At 40.3% G+C, this 15059-nt stretch overlaps 1 protein-coding gene across 1 annotated transcript; it reads right to left on the reverse strand.

Moving 5' to 3' along the window:
• Window positions 1-12207: 12207 nt before the first annotated feature.
• On the reverse strand, window positions 12208-14209 carry LOC105894437 (zinc finger protein 883-like). Its single transcript, XM_042707202.1, has 2 exons — window positions 13754-14209; window positions 12208-13352 (listed from the first exon to the last, which is right to left on the reverse strand). The coding sequence occupies exons 1-2, from the start codon at window positions 14121-14123 to the stop codon at window positions 12373-12375; spliced, it is 1350 nt and encodes a 449-aa protein (XP_042563136.1). The 5' UTR covers window positions 14124-14209; the 3' UTR covers window positions 12208-12372.
• Window positions 14210-15059: the final 850 nt, after the last annotated feature.

The following is a 15059-nucleotide window of genomic DNA, read 5'->3' on the forward strand; positions in this document are numbered from 1 at the left end:
TACCTTGAGAGCAGACATATGACGAAAGGCCTTCCTACATGTACTGCACTGGTGTGGCTTTTCCCCAGTATGGATCATCTGGTGTCCCTTGAGATTAGACAATTGTTTAAAGACCTTCCCACATGTAGTGCACTTATATAGCTTTTCCCCAGTATGGATCTTCTGGTGTGTCTTGAGATGACACACTTTGCTGAAGGCCTTCCCACATGTAACGCACTGATGGGGATTTTCTCCTGTGTGAATTATTTGATGAATTACAAGATCAGAACGTCTAGCAAATGTTTTGTAACACTGGGAGCATTCATGTTGTTTCTCCTTGGTGTCCAGTCGCTGATGTATTTCCTGGTATGAAGTCTTTCTGCACTGGGGGCTTTCATGACGTTTCTCTTTGTTTCTTTTCCCCTCAGTATTCCCTTTCTTGTTAGATTGGATCCTTTGAATGTCTCCTAGAATATTATAAGAATACAAAATTCAACAATATATTCTCTCTTCTCCTCTATCTGGTATGTTATTTCTACAATACTGGTACATATATTTAATATGTTTTTATACATTGGTTATTTGATATAAATGAATGTCACTTGAATTGTGACTAAGGATAAAAGTGTCTACCTACAGACTAAATGTAAATGAGAACAGAGATAAACAAACATGAAGTACAGAACCGGAGAAAAAATGATGGCAGAAACTCTCTCTCATTTGAATGTAACAGACTGCAGATATTATCCCATGACTAAAATAAACCCACAGTATTTCTGTTCATTGAATAGGTCTCAAAGTGTGAAGCAGGAGTTAGCCATTCTCTAAAATTCAAGTGTTGTAAATATACACAACCCTCTACAATAAGCAAGCAACTTACCTCTAGGTGAAGAGTCGAAGTCACCATATTCTCTTGAATCAAATTCTTCTTCATCTTTAATTTCCATTGGTGAATAGTTTTCTTCTTTCAAGGTCATGGTGGGTGACTTGGACATTTCGGCCTTCCTTTCATTTTCCAGTCCAGGCTTTTCTTCCACTGTCTTAAATGTAGACAGACTCTCTTGTAGGAAAGCATCAAATTCTTCTTCTTTTATCTCCTTCTTCACTGAAGTCGGCAGTTGTGAAGGTTCAGTAAATCCAGACATTCTTGACTTTAGTTCTGTTTTGGAAAAAGAAAATCTGTGAAAATCTGCAAAGAAAGAACTACAGTATAGTTGAACTGCTGGTGAATAACAAATACAGTATACTTCCAGAGCATCCCAGTGCCAGCCTTAAAAAGATGAGTTCAGTAATCTGACTCCACGCTGTGGTGTTAATATATTGCTTCTTCTGTCTGACCAATTAGCTTCCTGGATTCAAACCTAGCCAATCAGCTGTAGGAGCTCTTAGAATGCAAACTAGCATCACAAAGGGTTATGGGCAGTAATTACATGTTTATAAGCACCATTTACACGTCTGATGGTCCTGGCGTGGGCGTGCAGCCTGCAGACTCCACAGAGGAGTGTAGTAGGGGGCTGGGAGTGTGAACTGAGAAGTGATGGGGGATGGTGAGGAAAGGTGCACCTGGGCTGGTAAACTGAAGGAGGCTTCCAATCTGCCTTAAAGCTTGTTTATACTGTATGCATATGTGATTATTCATGTAAGCGTGTGTGTCTGTAATACTGATATAAAGATAAAGTGTAAGTATAATATCAGACCTATATACCACTTAAAAGAACTATGGAATTAAATAAAAATCACGAAACGTAACAAACTTTTTTTTGTAAGTACACAGAAAACATTATCATTTACACCAGAATCCCAATTATTTACCCCACAAGAACGTATGCAATTCATATCAATAATAATAGCTTCATTCTTGGCAGTACTCCAACTTAAAAAACATTGACAAAATGCAAAAGTTTTTTCCAATTCAAATCATCCTCAACATGAAGCTATTTGCAGTGCTCCGACTGATCTGGTCATTGGCCATCGGTGTCTTAGCAGTGCTATGTCTGATCTGGTCATTGGCCATCGGTGTCTTAGCAGTGCCTCCAGTGCTCCCCTGCTGTCACGGGACGTAACGTCTCAGACGGGTATTTACGATGAAACAAGAGTATATTTATGAAAACAGCCAGGGACCAGGGGAATAGACTACGTGCGTGCCTGCAGTCAGTTAGATGGAAGAGTAGGCGTTTCTCAAAGTGTGGGGCGCAGAGACGTGAAAGGTGGGGCGAATGGACGTGATGAATGGGAGATACATTTTTTTTACCCCTGATTCATGGCATTGCTTTCCTTTATAGACAATAGATTTTGATTGACGTCGGCGTATTAATTGCAGCGGGACCATTTAAAAAAAAAAAAACTTTAGTTTAATTTAGTTAGGGCTGTAAACTGTTCTCGCTACGTGTTTTACATATACTCAATATCAATATCGACTCTTTATCTCTTGTTCCATCCAAAACAGCAAGAAACCTCGGGGTCATTATTGATGACCAACTGACATTCACGGCCCGCATCGCCTCTGTCTCCAGGTCGTGCCGCTTTGCGCTATACAACATCCGCAAAATCAGGCTGTACCTAACCCAGTATGCCACTAACATTCTTGAGTAAAGCACAAGTAAAACCATTTGCTAACCATTCAGTGTTTAGTAAATGTTAACGAAACATGGCAATGAATTAGATCTGAATTCTACTTAACCAACTATTCAGCAACTTACTTGTAGAAGAATCGTCATCACCACATTCTCTTAAATCTGGTTCCTCTTTAATATCGATCAGAGAAGAATTTTCTTCTTTGCAGCTCAAGGTTGGTGATGTGTGCATCTCAGTCTTACAGTCATGATCCAGTTCAGGCTTTTCTTCCACTGTCTGAATTTCAAACAGATACTCTTGTAGGAAATGATCAGATTCTTCTTCTTTTATATTCTTCACTGCCATGAGTAGTTGTGATGGTTCAGTAGATCCTGACATTGTAGACCTCAGCTGTCTTTTGCAATGGAAACCCAGCAGGACATTTCTGTAATACAAGTAAAAGTTTAGCAACATGCCCAAAGACCACAGAGACACAAACAGACACAAAGACAAAAACAAAAAACAAAAAAAAACCTAACATCTGACAAAATATAAACTGGGACAAATAGATGGTCTGTACAATAAGTCAGAAAAAGATTTTTAAAGTGAGAAAAAAAGAAACATTTTACAAAAAGCATATATGAACAAATCCGTATTGGCTTAATGTAGTCATCCTCCTACCCAAATCAGACATCTGTACATGCTTAATGTAATCACCATCCTACCCAAATCAGACATCAGTACAGGTTTATTTCATGTTCAGATTTTGTCATGTTTTTTCATCAAAAGCTGCCCTTTCTCTCAAATAGCCCCTGCTTGCGTGCAAAATCGCTCTGTTCCTGCTCAAAACTGTTTGTCTGCACTCAAATACACTGTTGCTTGCAGAGATGTCCTGTGTTTCAGTTTAACTTCTTGGACTCAAATACACTGTTGCTTGCAGAAATGTCCTGTGTTTCAGTTTAAGTTCTTGTGCACTCGGGCTGCTTCTGCTCACAGACTTCTGCTCACTATCGGGTTAGCGCGCTCTCTCTCTCTCTAATTGTTTTGAAATAACCTTACCTAAATTCACCAACCAATACAAACTCATGACGTGAAATGAACGAAAATGCTCTCAGATTGCGAGACCACGCTCTATATTAAAGGATAAAAACTTCATACATCGACAATTTTATTTAAGTGAGTTAATCAACTATTGTTAGGCGCATATTTACATTTAGTCATTTAGCAGACAATTTTGTCCAAAGCGACGTACAAGGGAGAGGCATATGAGCCCCTATCGCAAACTTTACACACACCAGATATGCCAGAGTTATGGCATATATAGGCTTATTGGCATCACACGGCTACTCGGCTTACCTAGAAAACGGGAGCTCCAGATAAACTTATGTTAGGCGTCGGTCAGTCGGGGTCATAGCCTCATAATGCTCAGTGTCGGGCATATTCTGCAGCCGTTTTAGGTTTATTTTAGACGGACAACAGCTGTATTAGGATTTTAAACAACTATAATCCAGCATCGAATGCCTTATTAGGAACCCTTTCTACTCTAACCACCGCAAACATCTGTGTGTATTGTTCCCGGGTTTCAAGCACGTTGTTTGTGATGAATGTTCCTGGGAGCTGGCGACAATAAGAGACGTTGAAGGCGGTTAAGAGTGTCAAAATAAAAGTCCAACACAAAGTTCAGTATAAAATGTTGGTTTGGCTAACGTTTCTACGTTTTGCACAACACATACCAATTGTACTGCCAGCTAGCCTACATAAATGCAGTGTATGCTATATTGCATCTGCAAATATTGTAATTTCATTAAATTCAATTCAATTTTATTTATATAGCAACTGAAATGGTCTTGAGTATCAGAAGGAAGGAGGAATTAACATGAAATACACAATATAAATAGAAGATACTAAACCGTGTCCTCATGACTAGGGTTTTTCCATAGTATCTCTTCACAATGAAACAGACTGCAGATAGTGTCCATATACTTTACTTTATATTTTACCTTCTTTGCAGGTCAAGGTTGGTGACATGTGCGTCTCAGTCTAACAGTCATGAAACACTTTCTCTCTTTCAAATGTAACAGACTGAAGATAGGTTTCCATGATTGAGGTATCCCCATAGTATCTCTATTCTCTCCATAAGACTCACATTTTGCTAAGTGAAGCACAAGTCAAACCATTCGCTAACCATTCAGTGTTTAGCAAATGTAAACGAAACATTGGAATTCATTCCATCTGAATTGTACTTAACCAACTATTCAGCAACTTACTTGTAGAAGAATCGTCATCACCATATTCTCTTAAATCGGGTTACTCTTTAATTTCCATCAGAGAAGAATTTTCTTCTTTGCAGTTCAAGGTTGGTGATGTGTGCGTCTCAGTCTTACAGTCATGTTCCAGTTCAGGCGTTTCTTCGACTGTCTGAATTTCAAACAGATACTCCTCTTGAAGGAAATTATCAGATTCTTCTTCTTTTATATTCTTCACTGACATGAGTAGTTGTGATGGTTCAGTAGATCCTGACATTGTAGACCTTAGCTGTCTTTTGCAATGGAAACCCAGCAGGACATTTCTGCAATGCAAGTAAAATATTAGCACAATGCCCAAACACCACAAAGACACAAACAGACAGAAAGAAAGAAAAAAAAAACACCCTAACATCTGACAAAAGATAACCAGGGACAAATGGATGGTCTGTACAATATCACACAAGTCAGAAAAAAGTTTTTTTAAAGTGAGAAAAATAGGAACATTTTACAAAAAGCAATATTTGAACAAATCAGACATCTGTACGGGTTTTAATGTAATCACCATCCTACCCAAATCAGACATCTGTACGGGCTTAATGTAATCACCATCCTAGCCAAATCAGACATCTGTACAAGCCAGAGGTGCAAAGTAACGAATTACATTTACTTATGTTAATGTAATTGTCTTTTTTTGTGTACTTTGTTATTTTTTCAGTAGTTTTGTACACTGCAGTAACTATTCGAGTTATCACGTTCATTTAAGACTCCAGACCGGTTCAACAGTAGAGTGCTTCCAGCAAAACTGAAGTACATATATGGCACAGAATGTAAAACTCTAAAGCTTTCATCTAAGGTGATCAACCGATTGACGCTGGATAAAGTGACGAAACGTTAATACGACGGCAAGAAGTGACAGGATTATCAATGAATAAAGTTACTATCTGACGGGCTAAGGTAGTTGTTGTCAACTTGCTATTGTTAACTTAAACTGACATCCAGCCCAAATCAGACATCTGTACAGGATCATTTCATGATCATTTCATCATTTTGTAATGTTTTTTTTTCATCAAAAGCTGCCCTTTCTCTCAAATAGCCCCTGCTTGCGTATAAAACCACTCTGCTCCTGCTCAAAACGGGTTGTCTGCACTCAAATACACTGTTGCTTGCAGATATGTCCGGTGTTTCAGTTGAAGTTCTCGCACTCGCCCACTTGTTGCTTCTGCTTACAGACTTCTGCTCGCTCTCGCTATCTCACTCTCTCTCTCTCTCTCTCTGATTGATATGAAATAACGTTACCATAATTCACCAACCAATACAAAATCATGACGTGATATGAACAAAGATGCTCTCAGATTGAAAAACCAAGCTGTAGCCTATATTAAAGAATAAAAACGCCATACATCGACACGTTTTATTTACGTGAGTTAATCATCTATCGTTAGGCGCATACGAGCCCCTGACGCAGCCTCAGAGTTATGGCATATATACATTTGGCATCACAAGGCTACTCGACTTACCTAGATAGAAAATGGGAGCTACACAGAAACTTATTAGGCGTCGGTCGGTCGGGGTCATAGCCTCATAATGCTCATTGTCGGACTTCTTCTGCAGCCGTCCTCGATTTATTTTAGACGGACAGTTACATTAGTATTTTAAAGAAATATAATCCAGCCTAGAACGCATTCATAGGAGCCCTTTCTACTCTAAACACCGTAAACTTCTGTGTGTTTTGTTCTCGGGTTCGGAGCATGTTGTTTGTGATTAAAGTTCCCTTGAGCTGGCGACAATAAGAGACATTGAAGGCGGTTAAGAGTGTCAAAATAAAATGTTGGTTTGGCTAACGTTTCTACGTTTTGCACAACACATACCAATTGTACTGCCAGCTAGCCTACATAAATGCAGTGTATGCTATATTGCATCTGCAAATATTGTAATTTCATGAAATTAAATTCAAATGTATTGATATAACAACTGAAATGGTCTTGAGTCTTTTTACTGAAGGAAGGATGAATATACATGCAATACACAATATGAATAGTAGATACTAATGGAGAGAGCCAGCATTTAGAGTATTGGTTGTAGAACAGCGTAGTGGGTACACAGTGTCCTCATAAGGTTACTATTATCAGGATAAAAAGAGCAATGAAGCAGAAAACTACGTCAAACTACATCAAAGCAGAGAAATATCTTGCAAATAACCGATAAAGAAATGAACACTAATCCATCCACATTACATTACAAGCCTTTGGAACTGTCCACTAACCCATCCAGAGTACATTACAAGCCTTTGGCCACTAACCCATCCACATTACATTACAAGCCTTTGGCCACTACCCCATCCACATAACATTACAAGCCTTTGGCCACTAACCCATCCACATTACATTACAAGCCTTTAGAACTGTCCACTAACCCATCCACATTACATTACAAGCATTTGGCCACTAACCCATCCACATTACATTACAAGCCTTTGGAACTGACCACTAACCCATCCACATTACATTACAAGCCTTTGGCATTAGCCACTAACCCATCCACATTACATTACAAGCCTTTGGCATTAGCCACTAACCCATCCACATTACATTACAAGCGATGGCGTATATGTGTGTGTGTGGCTCAGTGGTTAGCACTGTCGCCTCACAGCAAGAAGGCCCTGGGTTCGAATCCCGGTTGTTCCAGGTCGTCCCAGGTCCTTTCTGTGTGGAGTTTGCATGTTCTCCCCGTGCCTGCGTGGGTTTACTCCGGGTACTCCGGTTTCCCCCACCATCATAAAGACATGCATTGCATCGTATGAATATGAATGAATGTTGGTGGTGGTCGGAGGGGCCGTTGGCGCTGATTGGCAGCCACGCTTCTGTCAGTCTGCCCCAGGGCAGCTGTGGCTACTGAGGTAGCTTACCACCACCGGTATGACTGTGTATGAATGACTACTGGACTCTGTAAAGCGACTTTGGGTATATAGAGAAGCGCTATATAAGATTGAATTGATTGTGTGTGTGTGTGGCATTGGCCCATCTTCCATACTAAGAGGTGACAGAAAAAGGGAACTTCACAAGTGGGCCTGTAACAGTGAGGCTTCTTCATGCCATCAGTGGCTGGAACTCTTTTGTAGCCAACTGCTTACTTGGGCCTTTGTCACCACTGGATTTATGAGCAGTGTGCATGGTTCTTGCCATAGGCCATAGTGTTAAAAATGCTGCCTCCACCAGTTGCATCCAGCTGTGCACCCCACTGTGCGGGCCACTCACGGGACCTGGGGTCCATAGAGAGGTCATCCTATCATTTGATCCCAGAGTTCCGTAGGGCTCGTGCACAGTGGAAATTTACGGACCTTTTGATCACTTCAAACCGGTTTCAAGGCTCCCCCTCATCTCCACTATATAAGTCCGACCCTCCGATGGCCAAGTTGTCGGGCACAAAAAACTGGAGTTGGAGAGGTCGTTGTCAAGGAGTGCGTTGGACAATTCGGGTTGCATGCATAGCCATTACACTTCATCATTGTTATAACTCACCCTGGTGCGTGATGATAAACAGCTGTCCTCACAGAAGCTGATATATGATGTCACAGCTTCTGTGTACTCATCCAGACTGTTGGTAGCGGTCCTGAAGACCTCCCAATCACTACAGTCCAAGCACGCCTGAAGATCCTCCACAGCTTCACTGGTCCACTGCTTAGATGTCCTCACAACAGGTTTGCAGAGTTTTAATTTCTGCCTGTATGCAGGGATCAAATGGACCATGACGTGGTCAGAGTGTCCCAGTGCAGCCCGGGGGACGGCATGATAGGCATGGCTAACTGTGATGAATATAATCATACATGGCACTTTTGCCTCAATGTTTTAGTTAGGTGAAATATACAACAATATCAAGGCATAGCAGACTACCTCAGAGAGTGAAAAACAGGTTGGGACTTTGTAGTGTTAGCTAAGATGCCACTGCCAGACTAACTTGAACAGGTTCACGACATTCTATTTAGAATGACACAAAAGTATCACCTTACCAGTATCAGTTAACATCATAGAAGCTCTCATGTTCAATGATGAGAGGGTTTATTAGCATCTCACTTCAACACAATGACAATATGAAAGCAGCCAAGGAGATGATGTCACACTGTTTCATGATTTATTGGTTACATAATTGCATCAGTTTTTAATAGAAAGTTTACCTCCAGGAGTTTATTAGCATCTCACATCAACTCTCAGTACAGTAATCCTATCATGACACTCCTATATCAATGAGTATTTGCTACCCTAACAGCCAATGAGATGATGTGACACTATTAAAGCAGCCAATGAGATGTGACACTGTGTCATAATCAGTTTTAATAGAAGGTTTACCTTAACTGCCACTCGGTGGGTTCCGGGATTGTTAGACCAGAGTAGAACACCTTCTTATTGTAACCAAATTCTAGAATTAGGGAGCATCACTTTGACATCCTTTGTGTGTGTGTGTGCCATTAGGTTTCTGTTTTCAGATGGCTCCAAAGCTGAGAGCTTTGAGCAAACATCTTCCCACACACACACACATCTTGCATAAGGTTTCTCCCCAGTGTGGATTCTCTGAAGTCAGTACATAACACACAAAGACAGCTCTTCCCACATTCATATCAAACAAAAGGCTTGTCTCCAGAAATTGATTCTACATTCTCATTGCACACAAATGTCTCACACAGAGGAATAAAGTGTTTGATTTTTGTAAGTGTGATGCTTCATCTTGAGCTAGTGGTATAAATATACTGGAATTCTTACTGTTAATTTGAAAATGTGCTGTTTTATCAGCATTTGAGACTCAGTCAGGCAATGGTGGAAAAATGAGGAACAAGGTTTTATTTACAATAATGCCCATCAAGTGAGAGAAGAAGGTTTCACTTGTAGATCCATCAACTTCTCTAATTAGAACAAAGAAAGTCCCAGTTGAAGTATCCTTGGTCTGACAGGAGAAGGAGTTAATCTCCAGGCCCCCTGACATGGGTCACACTAAGTACACTCAGGCTTAAAAGTGATTTTAGAGACACATGGTCCCCAAATCATTCAGTTCTTCTCCTCTTAGAGCTCAGCCTCACACATACAGCTCAGGAACAGAGTCACACATGTAACAACCAGATATACTTCAAGAGGTCCTCTGCTTAACCTTAACTCTAACTCTAAGATACACAAGGGCATAAAGTACATGTGAATATAAGAATCATAAGACATTAGTTCTGATTTTCATTACATCACACCTCTGGGGGGTCACACTTTATTCCTCTTTGACTCTGGCACAAGTGTGACATTATAACTCTGCCGTAACAGCGTATATCAGATGACTTGTCATTAAGATGACACTGCCTGACTGACTTGTAGTTAAGGAAACACTGAACATTTATTTTGATTCCCAGTGTAATGCCCACCCCAAGATCCAACCACATTGTTCAGCTGTTGCCAAGCTCACAGCGTTCATATGAGGCTCCGTTTTCAGCCTTAAATATAGAAAGCTTATGCATACACTACCTTTTCTTGTACAAGTGCTTGTAGCTGCTTGTAGATTGTAGTTTGTATACAAACAACCCCCCCCCCCCCCACCTAACACCTACTTTAAAAAACATAGTTTTCAATCTCTACCTCAACAAAAGCTTCAGACATGAAGAAATTATACATCGCTGTGAACATTACATATGTTGTTTAAAACTAATTTACTCAAACATATTTCAAGAAATGATACTTTATCATGTATTATCAGGGCAGCACATCACAAGTGTGGATCCTCTGGTGTCTTGAGATTACCCTTTCGACTAAAGGTCTTTCCTCACTGAGAACACCCATGGGGATTTTCTCCAGTATGGAAACATTTGTGTACCTTTAGAATAGAAATGTGTCTAAAAGCCTTATCACATGTTTTGCACCGGTATGGCTTTTCCCCAGTATGGATCCTCTGGTGTGTTTTGAGAGAAGACATAAGGCCTTCCCACATGTACTACACTGGTGTGGCTCATCCTCTGATGTTTCTTTAGATCAGACATCTGAATGAACGCCTTTCCACACTGAGAACACTGATGTTGCTTTTCTCCAGTATGTGTAATCTGATGTTTGGTGAGGTTGGAGCTTTCCCTGAAACACTTTCCACATGAAGTACACTGATACGGCTTTTTTCCTCTGGTGTGTCTTGAGATGAGACAATTGACTAAAGGCCTTCTTGTGCATTTTCAGCAACGGTGGCATCATACTACGAGCTCATTGCACACACTTTTGTCCAATTTCATATCTTATAGATGTAATGCTTCATTCTGACATAGCGGTATGATACAGAAGAATCCAGATTATTTGTTTGTAGTTTATATTTGATTCTAGTTTGTGTAATTCATCAATCAATGGTTCTTGAGCAGGATCTCTTTCCCTCCCTGTAGAGGCTTTTTAAAAACATAAAATGTGTATATCATATTTTCAATTTGTATCTTTGCTATGATGTTCAATCTCATATTGACAGACAGAAATTGAGTTTGGAGAGGATAGAGGTTGTTTACCTGTTTCAGAGGATTTTTGTTTATAGCTTAATGTGATGTGGCTGTGATTGAGAGTGAAATCTGAGGCCTTACTGTGGAGTAGTTGATAGGACTTGGATCTGTGACTGCATAAGCTACTACATTACTGCAGAGAGGGGAGCAGTAGGTCAATCTACCCAGAGTCACCTTTCTTTCGACCATAAGAAATGAACAGACCCAGGCTGTTATAGAGCTGTAGTACTTGTTTGCCATTTCTGTTTACAATACTGTCATTGTTCTCACGTGGTCTAAAGTTGTTTGCTTTGATTAATCTGTGTGTCATCAATGTATGTATTCCAATTTGAATTCATATAATCTGATTCTCTGTCAGTTCTCTTTCCATTCATGTCTCCCATAACCAAGACTGGGCCTTCAGATTGGAACTGTATAATTTCAGACTCATACGGGGGTATATAGTTATCATAATTATTATGGATTATAATTTCTGATTGTAGTATTTGAAAGTCAGATGGCGCACAGGTAAATGTGAAGATCTGAGGAAGTGAGTTCCTTTCATGACTTAATCCATGCATGTGATTTCTCTTTCTGTTCAGTATAAATATGACTTGCACGTTGTCAAACAACAGTTCCCTCTGACCCCTCTGACTCTTTGACATATTTGACATGAGAATGTTTAACAGATGAAATACAGAGTTCCCTATAATAAGGAATGGAGAGACATTTAGTCTCCCCCTCCCCTCCCCCCTCTGACACTAACAGATCTATGAGCTGTTGATGAGCCCACAGCCTTCAGATGAGGTTCTGTTTAGGCCATGGGTCTAGGAAGCTTGCACAAACACTACTTTTTTTTGTACAAGCGCTAACTGCTACTGGTCAATTAAAAAATGTACACCCACACACACACACACAAATCCCAACAAACATACTTGGGAAAAAAACACTCACTTCAAGTTTTTGTTTTATTGGATTCATGTACCCTAACAATTTATGTTTCAAACTCTACCCCAACACAAGTTTCAAATATGATCAAATAATACTTCACCTTGTACATCAAATGTTGTTGAAAACTCAGCTATTCAAGAAATAATTCAGTTAGAGATACTTCATGTATTAGCAGGGCAGCACATCATTTGAATGGATCCTCTGGTGTCTCTTGAGATGTGACATTTGACTAAAGGTCTTTCCACACTTAGAACACTGATGTGGCTTTTCTCCTGTATGTGTAATCTGATGTTTGGATAAGTTGGAGCTTACCCTGAAATACTTTCCACATAAAGTACACTGATACGGCTTTTCCCCAGTATGGATCCTCTGGTGTTTCTTGAGAGCAGACATGCAACTAAAGGCCTGCCCACATGTACTGCAATGATGGGGCATTTCTCCAGTATGGATCATCTGATGTGTCTTGAGATGACACAATGTACTGAAGGCCTTCCCACATGTACTGCACTGATGGGGCTTTTCCCCAGTATGGATCCTCTGATGTCTCTTGAGATGAGGCAATCTACTGAAGGCCTTCCCACATGTACTGCACTGGTGTGGCTTTTCCCCAGTATGGATCCTTTGATGTCTCTTGAGATGAGACGATTGACTAAAGGCCTTCCCACATGTACTGCACTGGTGTGGCCTTTCCCTAGTATGGATCTTGTGGTGTATCTTGAGAGCAGACGTGCAACTAAAGGCCTGCCCACATGTACTGCACTGATGGGGCTTTTCTCCAGTATGGACCCTCTGGTGTCTCTTGAGATGAGACATGCAACTAAAGGCCTGCCCACATGTACTGCATTGATGGGGCTTTAGTCCAGTATGGACCCTCTGGTGTCTCTTGAGATGAGATGATTGACTAAATGCCTTCCCACATGTACTGCACTGATTGGGCTTTTCTCCTGTGTGTATTCGTTGATGAATTGCAAAAGAGGAATGGCTTTCAAATGTTTTGAAACACTGGGAGCATTCATGTTGTTTCTCCCTGGTGTCCAGTCGCTGATGTAATTCATGGTATGAAGTCTGGGGGCGTTTATGACGGCTCTCTTTGTTCCTTTTTTGCTCAATGTTCCCTCTTTTGTTAGATTGGATCCTTTGAACGTCTCCTGTAATGTTAGCAAAAAAAAGTTTCAACAACATCCCTCTCCTCAGTAATTTCGACAATACCAGCAAACACATATCCTTTGTTATATTCATACCTATTGGCCATTTGCTAAAATTGCACATCATTTGGAAGTGACTTAGTATAAAAGTGTCTACCTAGAGACTAAATGTAAATGTAAACAGAGATACACACACATGAATTAAAGAGCTGGAGAAAAAAAATGGTGGCAGACACTGTCTCTTTTGAATGTAACAGACTGCAGATATTATCCCATGACTAACATATACCCACAGTGTTTCTGTTCTCTGAATAGGTCTCACATTGTGAAGCACAAGTTAGCCATTCTCTAAAATTCAAGTATTGTAAATATACACAACACATGACAATAAACACGCAACTTACTTGTAGGTGAATAGTCTAAGTCACCACATTCTCTTGAATCAAATTCTTCTTCATCTTCGATTTCCATTGGTGAATACTTTACTTCTCTCAAAGTCATGTTGGGTGACGTGTTCATTTCAGTTTTGCATTCATATTCGAGTCTAGGCTTTTCTTCCACTGTAAATGTAGACGGATACTCTTGTAGGAACTCATCAAATTCTTCTTCTTTTATCTCCTTCTTCATTGAAGTCCGCAGTTGTGAAGGTTCAGTAAATCCAGACATTTCTGTTTTCAGTTCTGTTTTGGAAAAAGAAAATTGGTCACACATTGGATGCAAAGATACAGTGAAAATGTGCTGGTGAATTACAAATACTTTATACTTCCAGAGCATACCAGTAGCAGCCTTAAAAAGGTGAGTTTAGTAATCTGACTCCACGCTGTGGTGTTAATATATTGCTTCTTCTGTCTGAAGCTAAGGTGCTGATTGGCTAGTTCTGAATGCAGGAAGATAATTGGTCAGACAGAAGAAGCTGATCGGCTAGGTCTGAATGCAGAAAGATAATTGGTCAGACAGAAGAAGCTGATCGGCTAGGTCTGAATGCAGGAAGATAATGGGTCAGACAGAAGAAGCTGATTGGCTAGGTCTGAATGCAGGAAGATAATTGGTCAGACAGAAGAAGCTGATTGGCTAGGTCTGAATGCAGGAAGATAATTGGTCAGACAGAAGAAGCAATATATTAACACCACAGCGTGGAGTCAGATTACTAAACTCACCGTAGGAGCTTTTGGAATGCAAACTATCAAAGGATTATGGGCAGGAATTTCAGGAATTTCATGCCTGCAGAAACTCCACAGAGGAGTGTAGTAGGGGGCTGGGGGTGTGAACTGAGAAGTGATGGGGAAGGTTGGGTTGGGGTGGTAAGCTTGTGCATACTGTGTGCATATGTGAGTATTTATGTAAGTGTGTGTCTATCATACTGATATAAGGATAGAGAGTAAGTAAGTATAATATCAGACCTACATACCCGTGTGAAACTTCACTTTAAAAAAAATATGGAATTAAATAGAAGTCACGGAACCTAACACATTTTAATTTTTTTTACAGAGAACATTATCATTTTCACCAGAATCCCAGACATTTAACCCAGTTAATTCTATGGCAAAGGAGTATTAGAACTGCCCATTTCCAGTCTAGCAGAGAAGAATAAATGCGCCAAAGTTAGACTGGAGATGATGCTATTGGATTCGAGTGATCCATTTGTAGCCCAAGCTGCACCCCACTGGAAGCAACCAAGCAGGCAAAGGCAGCACTCAAGCACAGGGACAT

The sequence above is a fragment of the Clupea harengus genome, unplaced genomic scaffold (assembly GCF_900700415.2).
Source record: "Clupea harengus unplaced genomic scaffold, Ch_v2.0.2, whole genome shotgun sequence".
In the NCBI taxonomy this organism is placed as follows: Eukaryota; Metazoa; Chordata; class Actinopteri; order Clupeiformes; family Clupeidae; genus Clupea; species Clupea harengus.

Excerpts from the sequence above, each read along its gene's own strand:
- LOC105894437 (XM_042707202.1), bottom strand. The coding sequence starts at position 14,123 with ATGCTCTGGAAGTATAAAGTATTTGTAATTCACCAGCACATTTTCACT. Across the intron at positions 13,353-13,753 it reads CTTAGACTATTCACCTACAA|GAGACGTTCAAAGGATCCAA; the intron begins GTAAGTTGCGTG and ends CTAACATTACAG.